At 35.8% G+C, this 25,853-nt stretch overlaps 1 protein-coding gene across 2 annotated transcripts in view; it reads right to left on the reverse strand.

Annotated features, from left to right (window-relative positions):
* PLCL2 (phospholipase C like 2) overlaps positions 1 to 25,853 on the reverse strand; it is a 98,882-nt gene that overhangs the window by 16,158 nt on the left and 56,871 nt on the right. The window contains exons 4-5 of one of the 2 annotated variants that reach the window (XM_084209485.1): positions 22,881 to 23,084; positions 7,532 to 7,607 (exon numbers count right to left, since the gene is read on the reverse strand). In XM_084209485.1, coding sequence (XP_084065611.1) covers positions 7,532 to 7,607; positions 22,881 to 23,084 — 280 coding nt within the window. Of the gene's footprint in view, positions 1 to 7,531; positions 7,608 to 19,792; positions 19,882 to 22,880; positions 23,085 to 25,853 lie in introns of those variants that run through there. The other variant, XM_084209486.1, reaches the window with a different exon arrangement.

Below are 25,853 nucleotides of genomic sequence, written 5' to 3' on the forward strand. Positions count from 1 at the left end.
CCATACTTGTAAATTCTCATATATTTTGCTTACAAAACACTCTTTACACAAAGATTTAAAATGAACCTTCATAAACTAATACTTAGCATACCTCTGTATTTTTTAAAAGTCATTACTAACTGCAAAAATGTTCTTAGCAAGAACAAAGATTAGATGCTGAAGTACTTCCAAACACTTAGTTCCCACTGAAGACACTGAAAAAATGTTACACCATAACTAGAGAATCAGAATTTCTTGGCAGATTCAAAGAATATTTTGCTGCAGATTTAAGATACTCAAGGCATGAAATAAATTATTTGCATTCAATATATTCAGATAATTACTTGACAAAAGAATACAGTACCTTAATTAGTTGTTCATTATTTTTTAATTACTTAGACATCTTTGGCACTGTGCATTACCTCTGTAGCAAGTGGAAATGTTCCTCAGACACAGACAGACATGTAGGTACTGCCTCTACTTAGGTGGTTAAAATCTGTTCTAGTGCCCAGTGCCCCATTACTCTTGAAAAACAGTAAAGACAAATTGCACACTTAAGAGAACTTTCTTATTCCAACATCCCAAACAACAATGGCATCACAGCCTGCCGAGCACCATCCTTTCCTCTAAATTAGTATTTCGTTTTCTAGTCCAGACTCACAGAGTCCCATGTGCAATCACAGTAATCCAGTTCTCCATAGAAGAGACTTTCTTGAATGCTGAGGAGTCACTGAGGATTTAAAATGCTTATTAAATTCTTTAAGAAACACCATCAGAAGAGATTCAAAGTAGTTGCAGTAACCAAGCTCATGCCAGTTGGCTGAAAAAGTGTAAAATCTATGCTACAACTTCATTACTTCCTAGGGTTAGGTAAACAGCTCCCTTCCAAACACTTTCAAGAACAATCCTATGTAAAATTACCCTTCTAGATACCAAAGTCAACAAAAAGAATATCAACTGACAAAATTCATAAAACCCACACCAACACTTTTTCTGTTCCTCCAAAACAACACTTCAAGAAAATTCACAGAGAAACAGACCTTGACATAATAAAACAGTTGTTCTGGAAAACTGACTCATGGTATTCCACCCCCAATGTACAGAAAACTTTATTCCACAAATACACTCCTCTGTGAAGACAGACAAGATTTCTGAATGGGGGTCAAGTTCAGCCACTACATGTATGAGAATGAATTAAGACTGTCAATAAAGGGCATAAACACAAGAGAGGTACAAAGGAGAGGATTTTTTTTTCCACAGACTGCTGTTTCCATCTCTTTTTTATCAGTCTTGATAGTCAAGGAAGACCAATGAGATTGTACTGAAAAGTTTCTGATTTTATTAGACATTAGAATGCTGACTTAATAAAGATACTGATTTATGGCATACTGTAATTTTTCCCAGTGTTCAGATCTGGCTGAGCCCACTGTTTCACTAGCAATAGTCATCAATCTCTTACACTTCCACAGAAATCTAACTTCTTTCTTTTCTGGCATTACATTTATAGGAGGGGGGAAAAAGGTTTCATGTGAAGGGGCAAACTCAAGAGAATAATGCAAAAGTCTGCGCTGGTCAAGTATTTGCCCTAGTACCAATGAGTGAGATCATTAAGAAGTATATGAGATGTCTCCTAGGAATCATCCACCCATTTACAAAATATATCAGAATAATATATCAGAAAAAATATATCAGAAAAAATATATTCACAAAAAAAACCAATGCCATCCAAGGCATTACAGGGAGCTATGTATGAGAAGTAATACAGGAAAAATGTGGTGTATGACTGGTGTGAATAACTATGGTGACAAACATGTGAGCATAAAGAAAAATGACTCATCACCTATTCACTAATAGTATTTAAGTTGATCTAAGTGCAGTTCTTCACTTCCCCTCCTCCCCAGTAGAATGTGCTTTCAAGAATATTCCAGGCACAGGAGAAGAATAGGTTTACAGAGCCAAGGAGTACAAGCAATGACAGTACAAACTGAGCTGCTGTGAGCTGTACCTGGAGACAGAAGCTTAGTGGAGTTATTTGAGGAGGAAGGACAAACAGGAAGAAAAAAGTGCAGGAAAAAAAGGAGTAAACAGGATGAAGATTAAACAAGGAAAAAAACAGGTAAAAATGATAGACAGAATACAGAAAATTTAGAAACATAAATAAAGAGAATAACTTGAATACACCCTTTTTTTCCTTAACTATCAGCAAAAGCCTATTGTGCTAATAAACATTGAAAATTATGTTGTGACAAGTGTAGAGAAAGGAATTAAAACAATGAGAACATAGCAAGGACAAGGAAGAGCAGGTATTTCAAAAGCATGCAGACTGGCTGAGAGGGGTCTCCAAGTACTGTTTTAGCCATAGCAGGTGATGTTGGAGTTTATGTGAGGGTGATACATATTATAGCTAGCCTTCTTTTGACAGTGAACCTCATGAAAAATACAGTAATGGATCTAATTCTAAGATGTAACTTGAAGATCAGCATGTCCTACTGATGGCAGTCAAAAAAATGAAACATTCTCAGGTGCAAACTCCAATGATAACAGACAGAGCAGCATTCCTTCACTCCCTAGTTACAAAACAGTAGTTTAAATGCAATGGCTTCTAACCAAGAGTCAAAACCTGCTGATGAGAGGCAGGATTTCAGAAGACATGGATTAACATGTTCTGCTGAACTCCACAGTACCCAAACCATAAAATCCATAAATTCTCTTTCAAATCAGGGATCACTGCAGAAATATTGGGAACCTAGTCATTGCCTTTCACACTTTAAATAAAATCTCAATTGCCCACCCATATACCAAGTCAAAAGTGCTCCTCAATAGTTAAGTATATAAATTTCTCTTGCTCTGTTAGTGGATTATCTAATCTGCAAGAATATTACTTTTCCTTACATGTTTTATTTTGGTGAATCTGAGACAAAAAACAACTTGGAATACAGATAACCTGTAAGGTAAAAAAGCTCAGTGGAAGTGTCACTTTGCTGGAAAGCTTAAGTAGCAACAGTGAAGAAGTAAGAGTTCCAACTATTCGAACAAAATCAATTTTATTCCTTTAATTTTCAACTACCAGAAGCATTTGAAGTGTTTGTATGGCCATCATCCTAGCATTTTTCTGCATACAGCTCAGATTAACCTTTTCCCAACAGATACTGTGTACTGTGTTTATCTTTAATGGCATCCAGAATGGCTGGATACTTCCTTTCCTGAAACCATATCCTGTTACTGATGCTGCTGAAGGGCTACTTTGCAGTACACCTTAGAAAATATACTCCTTCTATGTCATTCATTACTTGCATTATTAAATAAAATCAGTCACTGTACGGATGGGATAAATGAGACAGACTCTGCTCCAACAACTCAGAATCCCAGTATGAGGGAGAAAGAGAACAGATGGATACAGGAAGAGTGGGGAGTACAATGAAAACTATTTTGGTGAAGGTGGTAGGAGGACATGTGTCAATCTAGCTATAATTGTGGGATAATTTTAAAAACAAATTCAAAGGAAGTAGCCTGGTAGATGTTTACAGAGAGCCTGTGGGACAACATGACAAGGACTGAAAATCCAGCAGGCAGTGGAAACTCTTGCTACCAAATGAGCAAACACAAGAAAAGTGAAAGCAGCTCAGTCCTGACGCACAATGAGGAAAAAAACATAAAAATCCATCCAGGGACAGACATCATCAAAACGACAGCCAGGAAAATGACGTGCATAAGGCAAAACTAGGAGGGTCAAATGGAGAGAAAGAATAGTGTAGCTGAGAGCCCAGAAAATAAGACTCTGAAAAAGAATTCTGGCTGCACAGATGCCTAGGGAAGGCTATGCCTATAAAAAAAACATATGGAAAGAAATATGTATGTTTTTTATGAATCTGAATTCTTAAAAATGGATTCATCCTTACTTTGAGCAAACAGTGCTGAAATACACATTTATGCATCATATTAACACTAAACTGACACTGCTAGAACTCTATACAATAACTTCATTTACTGAATTAGAACAGAAACCTCAGAGACCATTCCTTGCAGGTATTGTCAAGGTAATATTTTCCCCGACACTCATAAATTTACCCTTACTGATTTTATATTTCCCAAGATTATAGAATCATAGAATGGTTTGAGGTTCAAAGGGACCTTAAAGATCATCTACATCCAAACCCTCTGCCAGGTGAAGGAACACCTTCAACCACACCAGGTTACTCAAAAATACTCCAGTCATATCTACATTTGATTAAGTTCAGTAGCCCTTTGTCACCAGCAAGCCATGTTCAGTAATTATCACTCCCCATAATTTAATGAATGTTTGGAATATTCTTCTGAGCTTCCACTGCTGAACACCAAAATGAATTCCGAAGTCATGATTCTCTCTTTTATCCAGGGATGAGCTCAGACAGTATTTGAATTATAAAGCAAAAAATGCAACGGAAAATTCAAAAGAGGAGTTCAGGAATTATATGATTTGAGTACAAAGGAGGCCATAAATGGGGTAGGGTGACCTGGACATTCAAATTCTTTACTCTAGCAAAGCTACAGAAGCATTTTAGGACTCTAAGAGATTCAGAGAATGGACCAGATTATCTTCAAATTCCCTTTAGCACCTAGATTCTATTTTTTTCTAGCATCTTTAACTGGCTTAATAGCAACAAAATAAATGGCACTGCAGTCATCTTGAAGTTACGTGGATTTTTTTTTATTCTGAAAAGAACAGAAGTATTTTTTTAATTCTGAAAAGAGCATAAGTACACAAGCAAAGCAATATCATGTTCCCCTATCATTTCATTATTCATGTATCTAAAATACTTTCAGTAACTACTTAACTAATAACAATGAGTTGAGCTAAAATTAATATGCTGATATGAAGAAAACAGAGAGGTTTTTAATATTATTTAATTTGAAAGAACCAAAATGAGGAGAGATGTTTATAGTTAAATGTGCTCAGAGAATACTAATAGCAAAAAACCTGAATTCTGAAAATAGCCATCTCAGTAATTGTATCTTTGCTTATCCAAAAGGCTATCAACCAAGGAAATAATACTGCATTTATTTCCAAATTAGGTCTGATTTCTATAGGAGGCCAAAAGTCTTATTATTAAACTTAAGATAGAAAACAGTTCAACAGAGTGAATCTACTTTGCCTATTTAACAAAATTCTTTTATAAGCCAGGTTATGACAACAAAAATTTACTGCTTATTGGCAGTTTGTGTACTTCTTATTTTAGCAGCTTTTTCATTCTTTGAGCCACAGAAGAAAAAAGGCCAGACAAAGGCATGATTAAGTTTTCTCCTTATCCAGAAACTACATAGGAAAATGTATAATCTTTTACTCGCAATTCAAGTAGCATCTACTGAGATCATGAGATCAATAAGATAATCTTCCAAACCCATTGATACTAAAAGTTAATTCAGTTCAGCTCATTCATCTTAAAAAAATGCCTCGACCCTGCAGGGCTAAAGCTGCCCTAAATAGCAGGATCTATTACATAATCCATACTTAGGCTTATGTCACCACACTGGAGGGTTCTCATTTGAAGGAGATCAAAATCGCCACTATTTAGCAGAGGCTTTAAGTCTTTAGCATCTTAAGCAAAGGATTCCTGGACTCAACTGTCCCTCATGTAAAATAAGGCAGTAAGACTCAAGAAAGTCAGATATATGGGAGTTTACAGGAATCCATATAAGCTAGTAGAAAGCAATCTTTTCTGAAGAGCAACAATTCTAAAATAAAAAAATTTGGGCAACTAGCTTTTGCCCTGTCTCTAACCAAGGATATAAACTGCTTAAGACACTGGTGACACTAAAAAATTATCACCACATAATTGGGTGATGATTTAAGAAGCAAGCACACATGTCTACCAGGCAACAACGTCCTTACAACAGCACAATACGTTTTGTGTTTGGTACTGCTGTGGTTTAACCCCAGCCAGCAACCAAGGGCTGCACATTTGCTTACTCCAGCTGGGTGGGATGGGGGAGAGAATCAGAAGAGTAAAAGTGAGAAAACTTGTGGGTTGAGATAAAGACACTTTAATGGGTAAAGCAAAAGCTGTGCACACAAGCAAAGCAAAACATCATCCTGTGTAAGCACTGTTCAGCAGCAACAAAAAACATCTCTGCATTATCAACCCCATTTTAAAGCACTCTGTAACACAGTCCCATAGCTGCTGCTAGGAAGAAAAATAACTATACCAGCCAAAACTACTGTTTTAGATAAATCTCTGTATCTATCAATAAGGTATGTGAAGTAATATTTTGTCACTCATGGTATTTATGTTTGATATTTATGTTTGACAATTTCAAGTAAATAGGGCAACCTAAAATTTTCAGGTATTTTGACAGTCCTATGGTTTGACTAAAATTCACAGTGTCTGAGGAGTATATGCTGTGAATCAAGGGGAGATCTAGAAATTCCAAGTGGGTAAGCCTTCCTTGCTGCTGATCTGAAAGCCACTCTTAATAGGAGGGAGCTTGTAAAGGAAGGCTGAGGGTATAAGAGCATTTTTTTTTCTTTTTGGGAAAAAGGAAGAAAACAAAGCAACTGGAATTTGTAGGAGGGCAGAGAAGCAAATCAAAGTATGGAAAAAAATCATGGAAGATAACGGGAGCTACAGGATGCTAAATATCAGGCAGATAAAAATGTATTTGTATATAAAAAGCTTTTGTTCCAATTGAGTCATGCAAAACATGTCTGTAAATGCTTTGGCTGAGTCTTTGGCAGCATTCCTGTTTCTGAGCAAAATGTGATGCATCACTTTGAGCAGATTTGTAACATTATTTATAAAACAGTTAAAAGTTCAAAAGAAAACAAGCATGTTTAAACAACAAGGTCAGACACGCTATCAAAACAAGCAGGAAACCTTCAAAACCCAGTTGTGCCCAAATGACAAAACTGTTACAAAAGAACATGTTAAAAAAGGGTCAGTTTGTAAAGGGGTCAAGAAGTACTTGTACCATCTATTTCAAATATATATCAGACCCAGGAAACTTTTCAGAGAACTTGTGGGAACAACACAGAACCAGAGGGCATTCACCCAACAGATCTAAAGAAATACAGGACCCAAACATCTGAACTACTGTCACATAACTATCAGAAGGCAATGTTCTCCTGACAATTCAAGTTTCACCAAGGCTCTTGAAGACACTGGGCTACCGCATCAATAGAACAAAAGTTCTCACACAGAGAAAGAGGAGCAAATGGCCAACAAATTTCAGTGTGAAGGAAGATCATCCTCTTTGCTTCCTGTAACCTTGGTGTTTTCATTTGTGGAAATTACTAACAACCTACTGTCCATGTATAAAATACGTGTAATTTCCAAATTCAAGATGTAATTCTATGAATCTTTGCTTTCTATGATTTGAAATGTCTTTTCACTTTCACTGGATGTGCCTAAATTACAGTATTCTTTTTTTGGATTTTTGGTTTTTTGTTGTTTGGTTTTTGGGTTTTGCTTGTTGAGGGAGGTTTTTTGCTACAGTTGAATATTGATTATAAGTTTTGGAAAATAAAAAAAATTGCAACAAGTTCTGTATAACATTTTTAAAAGCAGCTTGTACTTACCTGCTTTCTGACACTGCACTATCTTCTCATATAAGCTATCTGTATTTTCAACCAGAGTCCTGATGGTGTGAATCATCTATAGAGAAAATAAATTGAAATATACAGAATATCAGTAAGATTAATTTCTTACTTAAAATTTTAGATCTGTAAATGATGCTTAAAATTGAACTCAAATTGATCAACAAATATTTATTGTTAACATAATGAATACAGTCCCTCTCCTGGTCATAATGAGGCAGCAAAGTGCCCTGGATGTAGCATAAAGGCATAAAAAAATACAACCATTTTGGGCTGGGATCTGTGAATGCTGAAACAAAATGTCTACTCCATAGTTCACTGCCTATCAAAGCAACTGGAAATGATACAACCAGGCAATTCACTTTTGGTGGCTTGGTAGAGATAACCAGGATGCAATTTTCCTCTTCCTCATTCACTCCAACATTCAGGATGATGATCACTCATGACCCAGTGCATCCTTTTTCCCAGGCATCATTCCACTGCTTTTCCAGATTTTTTCCTCTACATTTTCCCTTTTGTGGCTAGGCCTGCACTGATGTATGAGACAATGCTTTATGGAAGAAAACAAATCACTTGAGGCTGGTAGTGGAGGATAAGAAAAATAAATTATTCCTTTAGCTGATCTTTCTAAACAAAAAGCCTTTCAGGGAATCCCAGCTGAATGCACTAAGATGGAACCATGCAGGATTTTCAGCCTAGGGTATGTACTGAGAAGTAACAACTTTGCTTCACACCTTCCCTACTGACGTCTCTGGTTTCCACTCAAGCAGACAATTTTCTCTCCACTAAAACAATGACTAAATTTTTGACATCTTACTTATGTGGGTGTTCATGTGGAACTTGCTCTTCCTTAGGAGACCACAATTTGCTTTTATGAGGAGGAACATTCCTTCTCATAAAAGCATGTTACAGGGAAAAAGGAATGTTACAGGGAAAAAAAGCCCAAACCTCTCTAACACTGTTCCTCAGAGAAAAATTACTGTAAGAGGCATGACTCCCTCACACATATTAGAAGATTTCTCCAGCTGAATGACATTGAGGCTGTTTTTCTGAACATTGCTCCAAGTAAGGCATAAATCAATTTTGAGAAGCAGGCAAGCAAGTCTGAGATTTTTGATTGTGACAAGTGTGCAAGCAAGTGAGGAGGAAAAACACCTGCACAGACAAACTACTCTACAGCCTTCTGTAACTGTCAGCTGCACAAAAATCTGGTTTAAACAAATGACAAAGAATTTAAAAATAATTCTATTTCTATTTCTATTTCTATTATTTTGGTTTGAGCCAATAAAGAAAATTATGTAAACCCTGAATTTTTACTTGCTACACACAAACAGCATGTGAAAAAGCAACTTTAGAGTATGTGGAGGTCATCATACTGGATAATTTAATTTAATCCTCACATCCCAATGAAACTCTATTTAAAGTATCTACTTAGCCTGATTTATATTATGTCAGTTGTTGGGGTTGCTTTAAATAAATGTAAATTATAATATACGAAGTAAAAATAACTTGATCAGGTTGCTAAGCTGCAAATGAAAAACTTTAGCTTACCACAGTTTAAACTGGATTGTTCTTTGAATATAAATATCAATTTTTACTCAAGCAAAAACTACCTATAAATAGAATTATGCTGATTACTATTTAAGTGTAACAAATTGAAGACAATTTAAGTAAGAGAATACTATATTTCACCCACATAGGGAGCGCTGCAAACTGACTATTCCTAATCAGTCAAGGAGAAAGCCCCATTTCACTGTGTTTCATAACTATTCAGTCTCTAAAACAGAATTCACAAATTGAAATAAGATCACTGTAAATTTGCTTGACAGGCAAGGATTTACCTGTTTCAATATGTATGTCACACAATAAATTTGTTTCTGCAATGAACTTTAATGGAGAGAACCAAAACACAGCTGATGTCAGCTGTATACTTCCAATAGCTGATGCTATTTTGCTAACTAGCTGAAAGGAAACTGTAAAGCAGGTTTTTCTGAATTGCAAATCAGCTTGAAAAATGAAATGCTAAGCATATATGACTCTTGGGCTTTTCTGGGATGCTAATATACAATACTAAGAACTAGAGAGGGATTCCCTATCAATGAGTCCTTTCACCTGAGCACTCTTTTGATTGGAGTTCATAAAAAAAAGAGAACAACTGAGCTGCCTGTTCAAGGTATTTGTCTTGAAGAAATGTTACAACTGCCCTATTCTGTTTTCCTGACCCCATGTGTTTCATAACATAATTTCTAAGTCATCTCAGTTAGGTCCTATTCCAGACTCAGAACACATCTACCTGCTCTGCTTCCTTCAAGCACCCTACATGAACATCAGATAATTCAGAAGCCGTGGAGAACAAATCTCAGCTGATTAGAAAACTTACTCTGAGATGCTGCACTGATTTTCAGAAATAAGAGAATTCTAAGATGAATAAAAATGCTTACATTACTGCTTTGTTGTTTACTTTCTGTATTGACAAAAGAAGAAAGTTTTACTAGTTCTGCAGATGAAAGGAAAAGAAACTAATCACTGTATTAGTGTTCTTTCATCATGGTCAGGCTAAGGCTGAAGAACCTATAATAACATGCCAATTTTTTATTTCACAGTTCCAGTATGGAAAGCTGCTAAATACCCTCAGATCAAAAGGAATACCCTCTTTGCAACTTCTGAAGAAAAATGGCAATGCATTTCATGTGACAGAAACCATTCTAATATCCACTTTTATATTATCAACACCAGTAACAGTTACTTTCATTATCTTTGGTCTCCAAAATACGTACAAAGCTGTATTTAAGATTAACAGCACTGCAGAGCAAAACTGGCTGAGCTAGCAATAATTCAGGGGTTGACTGCCACTACCATTCAATCATTATTATGGAGCACCCCAATTTTCAAATGGCCTTCCCTAAGAATATAATGGAGCAGTATGCTGTGTGCATGAGTAGGTGTCACCTTCTAGTTATGCTTGATTAATAAAGTAATACTATTAGTTCATTATAATTTTATTCTGACATTGCTCTTCACCACACAGTCATCTTTTAGTATGGATTCAGCTATTTTTTAAATTACTCTTATAGAGTGTTTGAACATATGAATTCTTTCTAGTGTTCAAGCCAAGGTTTTAACCTCATGAAAGCACTCATATAGACATTCACAGAGACTGAAAGACTTTTGGCAGACACAGCATATGGAATAACTATGTATAAATGCCTATATTTAAACAGAAAATTAGCCAAATCCAAATGATACCGGTATGTATATGTGTGATTGATATAAAAGTGAAACAGAAAATGATGAGTAAGGAGGAGCTTCAGTGTGAAAAACACTATGTCTGCAGCAGAGTAAGACATGGAAATCTCAAGGCAAATTAGTTGTGGAAATTGAGGAGAAAGACCAGGCAGAATCTGCTCCACACTAAACTAGTCTATATTGAACAAGCCAATCAATAAGCAGGTGTTTTCTAACCACATCCAACTTCTAGAATATAATCAGTGACAAATCTGGAAAGAGAAATGGAAACAAATAATAGGCAACAACCAGTTGCCACCTGATCATTAAAAATGTATTGCAAATTACCCATGCATATTCAAGAAAAGAACACATGCTACATGAAGTTTAGTCACCTATATTTTCTAGCAAGCCTCAATATTGATTCACAACCTATGTTGCTTTTTTTTTCTGGAAGCAAAGATTCAAAATATCCAAAAATTTATTTTAAATATAGCACTTATAAGATATAATGCTGAAATTGCTTGAACTCTCCTTTCAATTCCCACCCCACCACCACACCCTTATCTCAGCATGACCAGAGAATTTCTCAGGTGCTCATTTCAGACTGGACTATTCTACTTTTTTTGTTGGTCAGTGGAAAATGGGAAATGCAGCAGAGTATGCTTTATAAACTGCCTTGAAGTCATCACATTTTTGCAGAGGCCAGGTTAATAGCTTGATCTATTTGTTGTATTCTTCAAACTCTATTGGTTAAATCATGCAAGCATTTTACTTAGTTATTCTAACAAATGCATGAATGTCAAGAAAGATGTTTTAAAAATTAAGTAGTAGTAGTAGGAATTATTATTATTGTGTTGTTCAGAAATAAACACTAAATGGTTAGTCCAGAATTCTCAATGAGGACTGGAGACCTGTATTATTATATACATTGTTCCTACCTTAAAAAGCCAATGATGGTGGTTGGAAATCACAATTGTTGCTTCAAACAGATGGAACTGCATTGTTAACAGTTCATCCCTTAAACAATGCTGGCCTCACAAACCAAATGAAAAACTTATATACAGAAAAAAATCTATCCTCCTTCTCAGCAAAACAGAGCTCTCTCCTTAAGATGGTTACTTAAGATTATATATATATATATATATATATATATATATATATATATATATATATATATAAAAATATCTAGATTACCCTTTAGGACAGTTTTTTATATTTCAAAGTTTGTTGCCTAATTTGTTGTTTTATGAAAGAGTCAAGTGCTATGAACTAACACCACGTAGATCAATGCAAGTGCTCACGTGTATGTACACATGAATGTATTTGAAACCATTTCTTTAACTTCAGCTGATTTGAACAAGATCTATGTCTACTAGGCTCACACAGACAGGTCTTCTGGTAGAAGATAAAACATTCTGTTTATGTCCTCAACTTGTGGAAAATATGTAACTGAACTCAACTGTAAATATTTTAAATATCACATTTCACATAGGCCTTGTAGGCCTTGGGAATGAAATCTTTCAACACCCCCAGGATTTATCCAATCCTCCAATGTGGAACTGGTTGGTAGCACACAAGAAGACATCAGCTGTATTTTAAAGTGGAAAAATCAACCAATTATAAACTGTGTCTGGCTGATGAAACTCAGTGAGAGAAAACACCTCCACTGACACAATTGCAATTCCAAGGATGAATGTTATTTTTAGCGAGAAAAACAGCACACAGTGTGTGTGGTGTGTTAAATTTCGACATCTGTAAATGTGTTGCCAATACTGCTAGATCAACATTCCAACAGCAAACCTGAAACCATACTTACAGTAGGTATAAATCAAATCTTCATTAAAATGGCACTCACATTCTACTTTCATCCAAACCTCTGCATATTAGATATATTTCTGAAATCACAAACTACACCATTTCTAATAAATGTATGTATCTTTAGTATTCAGAAGCCAAACTGGAGCTCTAACAGCAGTAATAAACATGTAATTTGCATTTTCCAGACATTTTATTAAGCCCAGGATGGTACAAATAGCACCATTATCAAACAGCACTTCACAAAAATAGGAAACCAAACACAGGGCATCCCAAACAGCTAATAGCATCTGCACCACTTCCAAAGATGTGTTACACAGTGAGGATCAGAAGCTGCTTCCAGGGCCCCAAGCAGTAACAGCAAGGAAAGGAACTCTGGTAGGAACTCCTTATAAACTCTTTGCCCTCCAGAACCATTATAGGTACTGGGACCTCAAACAAAACATGGTCAGCTCTAAGAGAATGGCTGTATAAATTGTACCCAAGCAGTCCAGCATTCAATGTCAATGCACCACAAGGCATCTTTGTTGTGGCACTGGAACAAGCAGAAGTGTTCTTAGTCCTTTCAGTCACAACTGCCATGGTCAGCTTGCTCTGCAGCTTCATAAGGAGTTGTTTTAAACTATATGTGCTGCCTTTATTTTCTGCTGGAGAAGAATGGTGTTGCAGCAAATAAGAAAGGAAATTGCTGTAAAACCAGATTGCAAATCTCACAACTCAAATGAATTGTGTTCTAACTGTTCCTACAGTGTGGACACCACACTGAAAGAATTCTGAAATATCCAACTTCTAACAGGACCACCATAAACAACAGAAGTCAACTTTTATGAAATAAAAAACATTCACAGCTTTCCTCTGCTCTGCCAAGACTGTCACCACATTGTAGAAGGCCACACATTGGCTAAGCCTGATTTCCCTTTTGTAAACCCATGCTGAGTTTTTCCCATCTCCTTCTTGTGAGGCCAGGGCTGGAACATTCATCCCAGTTTGGGGTTTTTCAGTACAAGAAATATATGGACTACTGTCCAGCACAAAGCCACAGAGATTTAAGGAACTGGAGCATCTTTTATATGAGGAGAGGCTGAGAGGGCTGGGGCTGGTCAGCCTGGAGCAGAGAAGGCTCAGGGGGAATCTTAGGTGGTCAAACACTGGAGGAGGTTTCCCAGTTGACTTTGGAGTCTCCACCCTTGGTGATATGGCCAACTATATATAGCCTTGGTGATAACAGCCAACTAGACACAGTCCTGGGCAACCTGCTCTGTCTGATCCTGCTCTGAGCAAGGGGCTGGGGTTAGATGATCTCCAGAGGTGCCTTCCAACCTAAACGACTCTATGCAGAAAAGAACTATCTCCAGTCAAAAGAACTGAGCTTTCTGGCTCAAGACAACAATCAATAAAAACCTCTTTATAGATAAAAATCAGGTGTGGTTTTGCAAAGAAAGTTCAAAGCTCTATAAACAGAAGGTGATCTTTCTCCTATCCAAATACAGTCCAAAGTACCAAGGTAAGAAAATCAAGCTGCTGACTGCTATTTCTCCACACACAGAGGACTCATGACATCAAAACAAATTTCCTTCAAAGCAGTAAGGTTTTTAGCAAATGTATTGTCCTAAGCTAAAAAATATTTCTGTACAGGAAAATAAATTTAGCACAGAAGCACAGAGTTATTGAAGCTAGAAGGGACCTTAGAAGGTCATCTGTTCCAAACCCCCTTGCTCATGCAGGGCCACTTACCATGGCTGGCTGCCCAGGGCCATATCCAGATGGTTTTTGAGTATCTCCAAAGCTGGAGACTCCACAATCTCTCTGGGCAACCTGTTCCAATGTGCAGCCACCCTTACAGTCAAAAAGTGTTACCTGATGTTCTGACAGAACCTCCTGGTTTTCATTTCATGCCTTTTCTCCTGTTATTGGGCACTAATGGAAGTAGCCCATTTCTTTGCACCCTCTCCTCAGGAATTCATACACATTGATAAGATCCCCTTCAGCCTTCTTTTCCCCAGACTAAACAGTCCCAGCTCTCCCAGCCTTTCTGTGTAGGAGATGCTCCATCACCTTAGTGGCCCTCTGTTTGACTCTTCAGCACATCCATGCCTCTCTGGCACTGGGGAACCCAGGACAGGCCACAGCACTGCAGGTATGGCCTCAGCAGCACTGAATAGAGGGGAAGGATGAGCTCCCCTCAAGCATAACTTATGTTATGATATAATCAAGTATTATGTTTCTCTTTAGACTTTAAACCACTGCTCTCTTAAAAAAAAAAAAAAAAAAAAACAGATGAAATTTCCATTTTGCTTACTGAATTCACTGGTATACAAATGTAATGCTGTACCTGACTGGAAGTTTATCCATTTAAGTCGAAAAAACATAGGAACAGACTCATGGTCTAACTTTTTCAGCCTACCTTTCCTCTCTCAGCTCTTTTTGAAATGTCTTATATACTAGAAAAAACATATATGGAAAACTTTTTTTTTTCTTCAGAAAGAAGCAAGACAAGATTATGCCATAATACTTTGCAGGATCAAAAGATATGAAATCCACTTACCAAAACTAATTCTTGTAGGTCTGAGAAAAAAATAGGACATAATCTGTTCTTAATTCTGCAGCATCCCAAAAAGAATTCATTTTCCCCAGTTTAAGAAAATCTACCAAAGGAACAAACAGTCCACAAGTCCTCCATTAAAGAGAACTATTTGTTCTTAATTCCTCATGAGTCAAGTATATAAGAAAGACTAGGTTGAAGACAGAGTAAATATAATAATCAGCAGCTCTCTTCCAATCTAAGTACCCAAGGACAATAAACCCTTTTTAAATCCAGTAGTCATTGCTTTTCACTTTCCTGATAATCTGGTTTTTGTAGCAAAATTATTTTCATAATTTTAAAACTAAAGCTGATAGAGTGAAAGCAATGTGAAAAGTGGACAATAAGTAAGGACATGTTTATAAAATTAAAATATCCTCTATCTGGTAAAAGAAGCAAAAATCTATCATCTGTGTGAAAAAATTAATAGGTAGTGGATAGGTTATTTCTGAAATGAGAACCATCAGTAGAAGCTCTAATAGCCACAGGTTTTTTTCACACAGATGGAATCAAAAAGACACACACAAAATTTAAAATTTATTGAGAAAGAGAACTCCTATTGGAAATATGTAATACATATGAGAAGTTGCTATGCATCTGACCTATTTTTATGCTCTTCCATAAACATTTCATTGGACTACATTAAAACAGGACAGAAAGCTACACGCACTCCTCTTCCTGAGTAGCCGTATTATTTTATGCTCTTATGAATACTGTGAGTCAGCCATTAGACATAATGGGATTAGTGAGAGGATACAAAAAGCTTCACCATCCATGCTCTCAACAAGAAATGCAGAAATCTTGACTTCACAGAAGCATTAAATTGTCATTATCAGAGCTTTTCAATCAATGCAAAGCAGCTCATACTTTACAACATTTGGCACTGGAGTCTTGAGTACCCAAAATTAGACATTTGCTTTGTGGACTGAAAAAGCCCAGCATAAGCTAAGGTTATCATCTGCAGCTCTGTTTTTGGAAGCTAATTACAACCTTCATCTTGTTATAAAACAGGAAAATAAAAACTGATAATAAGCAGCACAACTCTTTCTGAGGAAACTGTCCAAGCTATTCACTATATTTTCCATGAATGCTTTGTTTTCAGTTTTTATGACAGACTAATAGCTACACAATCAGTAACTATTTCAATTCATCTCCAAAACCAGGATCTACAATTACTATAATTTATTAAACATGGCAAAAACCATTACCTGGGCTATTTGCAATATTAAATTGCAATGAATGATGTATGTTTTCCCTTAGATCTCTTCACCACCAAACTATATCCATTTATTACTTAAATAAAGACAGTTCTATTCTGCAGAGACTGATAATGGAAGCAAAGAATACTGTAGAAAGCCAGAGGCAATAATGGAAACAGTGAGACACTGTTTGTTATCACAATTTAAATACTGCATTTGTGTTGCCAACTCTGAAATTTACTGTTTTAACACACGTTATAACAATCTACCACTTAGATTGAGAAAGTTGTTGAAAGTCTAAGCAGCTACATACCTCACACCTCAATGATCTTTGCAAACCTGGGGGCAGCATTAATTCATACAGCTTCCAGAGTGTTTAGCTACTTGAGCTAGCTCAAAGTTGCAGGAGCTATACCTACTATCTCTAATCCACTTACTGGAAAAACACACCCTTCATGCAAAAATCAACACAAGCAACTTTAACAGTTCTTTTCCTGCTGGAGCACCAGGTTGAGTCCAACATTCACTTTAGCTATCAGAAAAGATCTAATAACTTTAAAGTCTAAAAATTTAATGGTAACTTTATTTTAATATGAGCATTTGAAAGGGAACTTTGTCAAATGCTTTGGAAAATCTAACCAGACTGATATGGTGTGTTCTTTGACATCAAAGAACTCCAAGGGATTAATGAGCCCTTCATTTTATAAAAGCTGTATTGACTCTTCCCCAACATGACACATTTCTCCATGTTTCCTCTAATTTTCTTCTTCAAAACAGTTCCTACCAATTTTCACAGTACAGATGTCAGCCTGTCTGATCTGTAATTTCATCATCTTCCCTGGAAATCTCTTAAAACACTGGTACCACACTAACAACTTTGATAGTCAGTTTCAAGCAAGAGAATACACACAACAATTAGCAGTTTTGATACATCAACTCTTGAGATCTTTCAGAACTCTTAAATGAGTATCTCCTCTACCTGGTGTATTATTTTCCCAGTCTTTTGCCGTTTCTATGTATTATCTTCTGTCAGCATTTCACTTACAGATGAATTCTGCAATTAGTCTTTCATAAAGAAGCGTTTCATGTGAAACCTTGATCTCTACAGGTATATGGATGCAAAAACTAATTAAGTGTTGTGGCTTTGCCTCTTTAGCTGGGACTTTCTTTTAAACAATGATCAGCTAGTGAACTTACATAATCTTTGACTGACTTCTTTACTGCTTTTTCAGAAAAGAGGTTACTGTTATTTTTAAGTCTGTGCAGATCATTTTTGAATTCTTCACTGTCAGTTCTCTTTTATTTCTTATTTAACCCTGGCAGGGTTAAATATGGATCCTGTCTTCCCCATTTGCACATGACTTCAGCTATTTGGAAGATGCCTTATTTTCATGAGAACCTCCTCCATTTTGTTCTCCCCAAGGGTTTTTTGATAAGTGGTACATATTTACTTCAAACTCCCCAGGTGGTATCTTTAGTGTCTGTGATGTCTGTTCTTTTGACTACTTCTTTTATCTTTTTGTTTTGTTTTGTTTTATGTAGTTATGCTCTCAAGTATAAAAGCAAGGAATAATAGCTTTTCAACCTTCTGTGCAAAGCATTAAATTCTCTTCTTCATAAGCCAGATAATGCTAAGAGGTAAATTGTAACAGGGAAAACTCATGGAGCTCGACTTCAAAGTCATGGGCTCAAGGACAACATTCTGAACCAACTGGGCTCAGAACATAGCTATCATGGTCTGTGCCAGTCACATATTCCTCAGGAAAGGTACTATATGGAAAAATCTGAATTTTCTTCAAGTGCACAATGCAAGCGGTGAGCAGATGTTATCACGCGATTTAAAATCATGTGATATCCAAAGACTGGGTTCTACTACAGGAGATTGGTGACACTGAACTCAGCCTCCCCTGACACAATCAGAAACTGAATATTTTTGGCCTGTGCACAAGTTGAAGCTCACTCAGTTTCAGGAGTGAATTATCAGCACTGGATCCAGCATTTTTTGGTTGCCCCAGAAGTTTGCGACCTCAAAGGGTAATTCGGGGAACAAAGGCTTCTCAGCTGAATAACCCTGACACATTAGTAGGCTGAGCTGAAATAGAAAAGTCTTGCTCTACTTGTTTCTCAAGATAAAAATCTATAATCACAGCATAACTGTAATCATCCTTACTGTATTTGCACAGTAACCATAACCAAGGACCTACATCAACAACAGGAAACTAATACAGATTTTACGAGCTAAATGTAAATCAAAACAGATCAGCTAATTACTCTTTTTTAGGCCCTGTGAAAGAGGCAATAGATATACCCTTGGCTTCCTTCAGAATTATGGAGTTCAGTCCAACAGTCCCAATAAAACTCAGCTCAATTAATTTATATTAATATCAAGATGAGCTTTAAAAGTGAAGAATATTTAAAATTTTAAGCAGTAGCTGAAGTTTGAGAGGATTACTAACATTTTACCAAACCTTGACAATCAGTCCTTTTCAGATAGGCATTTAATAAGCCCTATTAGTATCAGTCCAGTCTGTAACTTTACCAGGTATAGTGTCAAATTATCTGCTTTCCAGTTCAAGTTCAAAATATAGCCTATCTTATTTAGTTTCTGTCACTGCTGAAATTTCCAGCTCTGTAACATGAAGTTAGCTTCTGCATGATTGCACCTGCAATCTGCTGTATTGAGTCAGTAGCTGGAAAGAGCCAAAAATAAGGTAACCGGATTTAAGCTTACTACAGCACTGCTCATCCCCAATGATATGGTGCTTTCCAATTTAATACTGTCATTCTCTTTTAATACCTCTCATTTTCATTATCTCACAACCCCCACCACCAATAAACACAACCTGCTTTCAAGTCCTTCCCTAGGGCGTATATACAAAATCTATTCATCTGGTTTGATTTCATTTAAATCAAATACAGACTTATACCACATTCTGTAGACATTCCAAATTACAAAATCACCTCAAAATTAAAAAAAAAAATTTAAAAACCACCCCAAAAACTGAAAAAATTAAACTAGCAGCATTATCTAATTAGGATTTAATAACATCTAATCCTAATTACTGGAGCAGCACTACTGATTTTTCACACAGGTACAGTTATCTGCTTGTTCTGTGTAAGTTTTTTCTCTTAGAAGTAAATGCCTGCTTGCAAAGTTCAGAAAACCCTATCCTCAGCAAAAGGGACACTTCATCCTCCACTAAAGGCAAACAGAGACAGCCAAGTCGGCTTTATTTGTATGGTACTCTAGCATATCTCTGAAGTGCTCTTATACTCATCACTGAATAATGCTGCAGACTGAGGGGAAGATAATTTATTTTTTCTCTTGCCATAATATAAATTTTAAGGTTTACTTACTGTTTATCTTAAAGGTTATAAGACATTTTTTAAAACATGCAATGGTGTGGAAGAGGCACTTGCCTTAACTCCAAGCTTCAGTCTGCAGCACTGATCAGTGATGGGTGTGATGACACCAACAGAGTGCATGCTGAAGTATCACATAAAGGAAGCTGAAGTTCATGAACAAGAGGGAAAAATAAAACATTGTTAAACAGTGAAAAGATGGTAGGGTGAAAAATACTCAGGAGCATGGAGAAGTTAAAGAAAAATACACCTGCAATTTTTGCCTTTGTCAAAAATTCCTAGATATATTTGGGTTTTATTATCCAGAAATGATACTTCAGTTCCTGTAACACAGGTTTTTCAACCCATGACTAGTACTAGCCTTGATCACTTAACAGCTTCTCCATTAAGTGAATGCAGATTATTTAAGAAAGCTATTTGTTTAACTATGTGCTATTTGTTTAAGGATAAAACCCCCAAATATCTACTGACACACTATTTTATTATCATTTACCTCATTGTCTCTTTAAAAAAACCTATGTTGCACTGAAGATGCTCTTTCCTTTCCACGTGCCCCTGCAGGATTGCATTTATTTGCAATTATTTCAAGGTGGACTGACTGTCCTGCTGTTAAGGTCTTGCATCCTTTCCCACTTGACAGAGCAACAAGTTCTTCAAGCACTCACAATGTACACATTTTCTGAATAATTAAAATCTTAAATATTACCTTCTATGTTTATTATCATTTTATAGAAGAGAGAGTATTTTTTACACATAAGAATCCCTTCATTAACTAAAAAAATCATAAACCTGAAACAATCACACTTTGAGAATGCCATTACATGTGCCACAATGAGAGGGCACACAAGGTAGTGACAGCCTATGCATGCATTTATGAAATACCAATCCAGGTTTGTTTCAAAAACATTGAACTCTATCTTTGTTATCCATATGATTTCACACAGCACCTGACACCTTGGAAGTACAGAGTTACATCATTCTGACCTGTACTGATGCCTAAGCCAGCAGAGAGTAAGACAAGTAGGTAATCATTACTGTGTCAGTACATCTACCCTTTCTCAATTTGGCATGAAGAACTCTCATTATTAAGCAGAATTTACACCCACGTATTAATTAATCGTGACAAAAATACCCCAAGTCAAAACTAATGAGGTAAGATTTGTCCTTTTGAGGGCTCATTATATAAACACACACCAAAATCATACAGTGTCCCCCCCCCCAACCATAAAACTGTCAGACTCTGAACATCTGCCACTACAGCAAATACCCGAACTAAACACCGTCACATTTCTTCTTCTCTCTTTGAGGAAAGGATGATACAGATGTCTCCCACTATTTCACAATGTGCTTTCAGAAATAAGAGCACAGGAATATGTCTCCCATGGCTGATCTCATTTTCCAGCATGCCCTACAGATTTTAATTGCCTAAAATCTTTTGTCAAACTGAGCAGAGTATTGGCAAAAGCCAAATGTCACATATTTAAACGCATCTCATTATTTTAACTTATAACTTATATTTGATTAAAATAACCTTAAATTACTTATCTTCAATACCATTTAGAGCTAGAAGCACTATTATACTCTTTCTTTGAAATTGAGTATTTATATTTTAGGGACAAGAAGATGGGAAAATTCTTTTTTTGCCAGTAAATAAATGTTCTATTACTTTTACATGTATATGTGAAGTATAGATTTCTCAAGTACAGAAATATTCAAGTCATTTATAGAGTATAATATGTGTGGGGGAAAAAACATATGTGAGAGCCAAAGATCAAAGCAAACTTAGGCTGTAAAGATTTCTGGAGTCACAAGTCACCTTTGTCTAAGTGATATTCAAACAAAAAATGTATTCCAAATTTAGAACTAAGATTTTTAAGTACCCAGAATAGCTAAAAAGCAGCATCACTACATCAGAACAAACTGCAGGTAGAGACATCTCCAGCAAGAAAACAGAACTTCTTTACTTGTTGCAGCTGTAATCCCAACAGTCAAGCTTGTTTACATCCTAATTACAGCGATATCCTGTAAGCCACCACTAAGAGGATATACACTATCTTCTTGTAGCTCTGCTATCATTCCAACCAGATTTTGTCATATCTATGGCACCACTGAACTACACAAAGTCTGCCTACACTGCTAATTATCAACAAGTGTGTTTCTGATTTTGGTATAACATAATTCTAAAGCTACCTTTTCTTTAGAAAGCACTTTACAAGAGAAACACAAAACCAGGATACTGGTTCATTTTTCTCCATTTTTTTTCAGGCAAGTAACCCGATGCTGCCAGGTAAGGTTTCTCATTTTAGCACACAAAATTATTGCAAAATAATCATCACATGAAAGAAAGCATTAAATAAATTAATAAATATTCAATTACACTCTGCCACATTACTTCAGTGGCAGTAAGGAGGACATTTCAAATCACACTCTTCTTGATCTTTTTTCCACATTTCAAATTAATGCAAAGCAGATGCAAATCAGTATTTATTGGTGTATTAGCGCTTCCTTCTTTTTTCCTGCAACATGTTTAATTTCCAGTCTCTAAAGACACAATTTATGTATTTACTGAAACATAATATCTGAAGTTAATGTAACAGCTGCTTACATGTGTAAAAATGGCTAATCAAATGACATCTGTAAGAAAGAGAAAAGGAAAATAAAAGAGCATGTGTAGAATTTTTACATGCCAAGGTGCTTATAAAACTACAATGCCTAAAAGCAGTGCCTGACATTTTTGTATTTGATGTTGAGCCAAAGCCAAAATAAACCAAGGCCCCTCAGGTGGAAAATGTAAAGTAGTAAGAGGTTTACAGATACAAAGGAAGTTTCAAACTACTGAAAAACAGGTAAATCAATACATCCTCTTCTTCATGTTAAATCCTCTTGACAATAACCACTTTACTTTCTGAAGTGTGCAAGCACGTGTTTGCATGCAGTATATGAAAAATCTCTATGTCTTACTCTGCATGAAAACGCTGCCATTGCTGTACATTCATGGGAATAACTCAAGCACAAGTAATGAAGCACGAAATAGGAAGTCACAGGTTAAAATTACTTTTAAAACAGGCATGGTACAGTATATTACATATACATTTAAAAAGACTTTCAAACAGACAATATAAGACAACCACAAAAAACTACTCACCATTTCATATGCTGTTACAATCTTTTTCAAGACCTCTGGAACAATCCCTTGGAGCTCCATAGTTGGATACTGATCATTGAGATTCACTACTACCAAGGGTGTATTATCAGGCCCAACCAAGTGCATAGACACTGCCAAAATGCACTGCATAAGATTTGCTACAGGAGAGAGGCCACATAATTCTTTGAATGAAACTACTGCATTCTGCAAAAAGGAAAGAAAGAGTTTCCTTTACAGTTAAATATGAAATTTAAAGTCTTGTTATTTCAGGATAAAACACTTCACTGTTATACTTGAGCTACAATGGTTGTGCTACAATTACCACAGCTTTTCCCTGAAGAACTGACATTTTCGAAACCAACAATAGTACACATATATTTTACAAAAAATGTTAAAAATTCAAGGAATGCAGTACATGCCACAGAAAAAACCCCATCTATTTAGAACAAGCATATCTCCTCTCTATCATGGCTAACATTAACTATGGAAAAAAACAGATTCTAAAACATAGCAGTTATATATTTTGAAAATTTTCAAGACATCTTTTAAATGCCACCAAGAAAAAAAAAATTAAATGCTGAACGCCCCAATTAAGCAAAGTGAAGCAGAAGGAGGAATTCAGCACATTTGTAACTTTAAACATACCTGAACTACAGTCCAGACGTGCTGTGGATCTGCGGGCTCCCATTTGGTGTGATTGACAAACCCAGCACTCCACTATTGAAGTATTCCTATCATAGAGTCACACTTAAGTGAATTTTTTAAGGTACCTTAACTTAAATACTGATTCTGTATCATTCTCTAAGATTTTTTTAGTTGTATTTTGTATCCAGTATGGTAGAATACAAAGCCATAAGTTTAAACTTGAAGAAAGTTTACAACATTGCAAATACAGTGTGACTCCAAGTAGCCACTGACATTCCCTGGCAGGAATATTGTCAGCACTGTACAGAATTTAGGAGTTTTGTACCAAATGGGAACTGGTGATCTATGGCAGGTCTGGAGATTGTGTTCCTGCAGAAAATAAAAACAAAAATATGGTATATTTACGTTACAAATGTGCTCACTGCTCCTTTCTCTCATGTTGCACCCAGGCAGAGTATCTGATACAAATTTTCACTTTAATTCAAATCACTTTTCATCTTGCTGGCATGGTAAGACTCATTTGTGGACATGTCTCCTAGGAAGACATAATGCCGACCTTAACTCAAAGAGGGATCAAATGTGAAATATTTTGCTGTTCCTTTATCAGATGACATACCAAAGCAGACTTCCAAATATGTATGTGCAGCACATTCATGCAAAATTATGTGAACGCAAAACTGCACCTACCCAGTCACTCAGAGTGTACTTTAGTAAATGTCCAGGAAACAGAAACATCTTTTATCAACTGATGTACACTTCAATGACACAATAATTACACAGTTCAAGAGACAGACATTGGGAAATCCATTCAAACAGATTTTGCTTGAGATAAGTACATGGCTTTTTGGCTTGAGATAAGCCATTATGAACAACCATTTTACAGAGAGGTTAACGAGGACCCAGGGATTGTATATATTCATTAATGACAGGCAGGACAGGACTAATATGTATTACAACTGTAACTCCTGCCTTTGGACTTCCAACTCTATATCCAGAGACTATTCCTCACGCCATTGAGTAACTTAAACATGTAACATCACATCCAGTTCAGTCACCCATATTATACTTCTGTCAGTGATTAATATGTAAGAAGTTATGACATCAGCTTTTGTCATGGCAATATAGGAACAAAAAGAAACAAAAAAGGCTATTCCTACACAGATTTAGAGAAACTATTAAACTCCCTGCTGCACATTTTCTTTTTTTCCTCTTATTCCATCTTATATTAAAAAAATCAAACTAACCAACTTTGCCTTTATAATCTGGCTTCTGAGGATATATTGGTCATAAAAACCATTACAATTTATAGCACAAAATTTCAGTAATACAAAAATTAAATAAATCTCACATTCCCTGGCATAAATTGATACTTATTTTAATTGAGTGGCTTATTTGCTTTTATTAGCTGTAAAAACTTTGTTACACTGAGTTTAAATGGTGCACATTATATAGTCTGTTAGCAAAGTTAAGAAAAATTAATCTTCCCTCATGTGCTTAAAATATCTTCTTGATAGCATTTTGAGATAATGATAAATTTAGTTGATAGCACATCTTTCAAACTGACAGAATAAAATACATAAAATACCTTTTAATATCATGTTCAAGGAAACCCCACTGTAGAATCTGTCTTCAATTATATCATTATACTGTGCATACTGCAGCATGCACATTCAAGAGTTTAATGTAGCTACACAAAATTCTATGTTTTCTCCGCTTCCTCAAATCAGTTCTTCCTTGAAAACTATCTTAAAATACAGTACTCTTCATTCCACAGAATTCTAGCCTTCAGTAGATTAACTACAGGTAAAGTTCATTTTACATGCAGCCTGTAATTTGAAACATTTATGAGTCAAAGTATCATCCCTATATTTTTTAAATTATCTTTTAAAAGAGCAAATTTATATACCAAGTGGAATAGGAGAGCTGCATAATGATGTACTAATTTCTTCTTTCATATAAAATTAGCTTTAAAATTGTATTACTATTAGAATATTTTTAATATAAGATTATTCATTAAGGAAATTTATATACACTGATGTGCCTTTCAAATCCAGAATCAGGTCTCAGGTGTTTCCTTTAATCTCTTTTCCTTTAACACTGTATAACACCTGACTGATAGGTCAGTCCATTTGAAATGACGATTCTTATTTTGTTGATCAATACTAGTATTCCATCTGAAGTTAATAAATAAGAGTTTTATTAAATAAAATGTAACTTTAAAACTTGATTTTAATACCTTTCTAAAAGGAGTTTTGTACTTGGAATCTCCAAGTAACACATGTTTTTACATCTCTTGGCTTCCACAAAACAAAGCACCTCAGACTGCAC

Source organism: Fringilla coelebs (assembly GCF_963513975.1).
Source record: "Fringilla coelebs genome assembly, chromosome: 1".
Taxonomy (NCBI): Eukaryota; Metazoa; Chordata; class Aves; order Passeriformes; family Fringillidae; genus Fringilla; species Fringilla coelebs.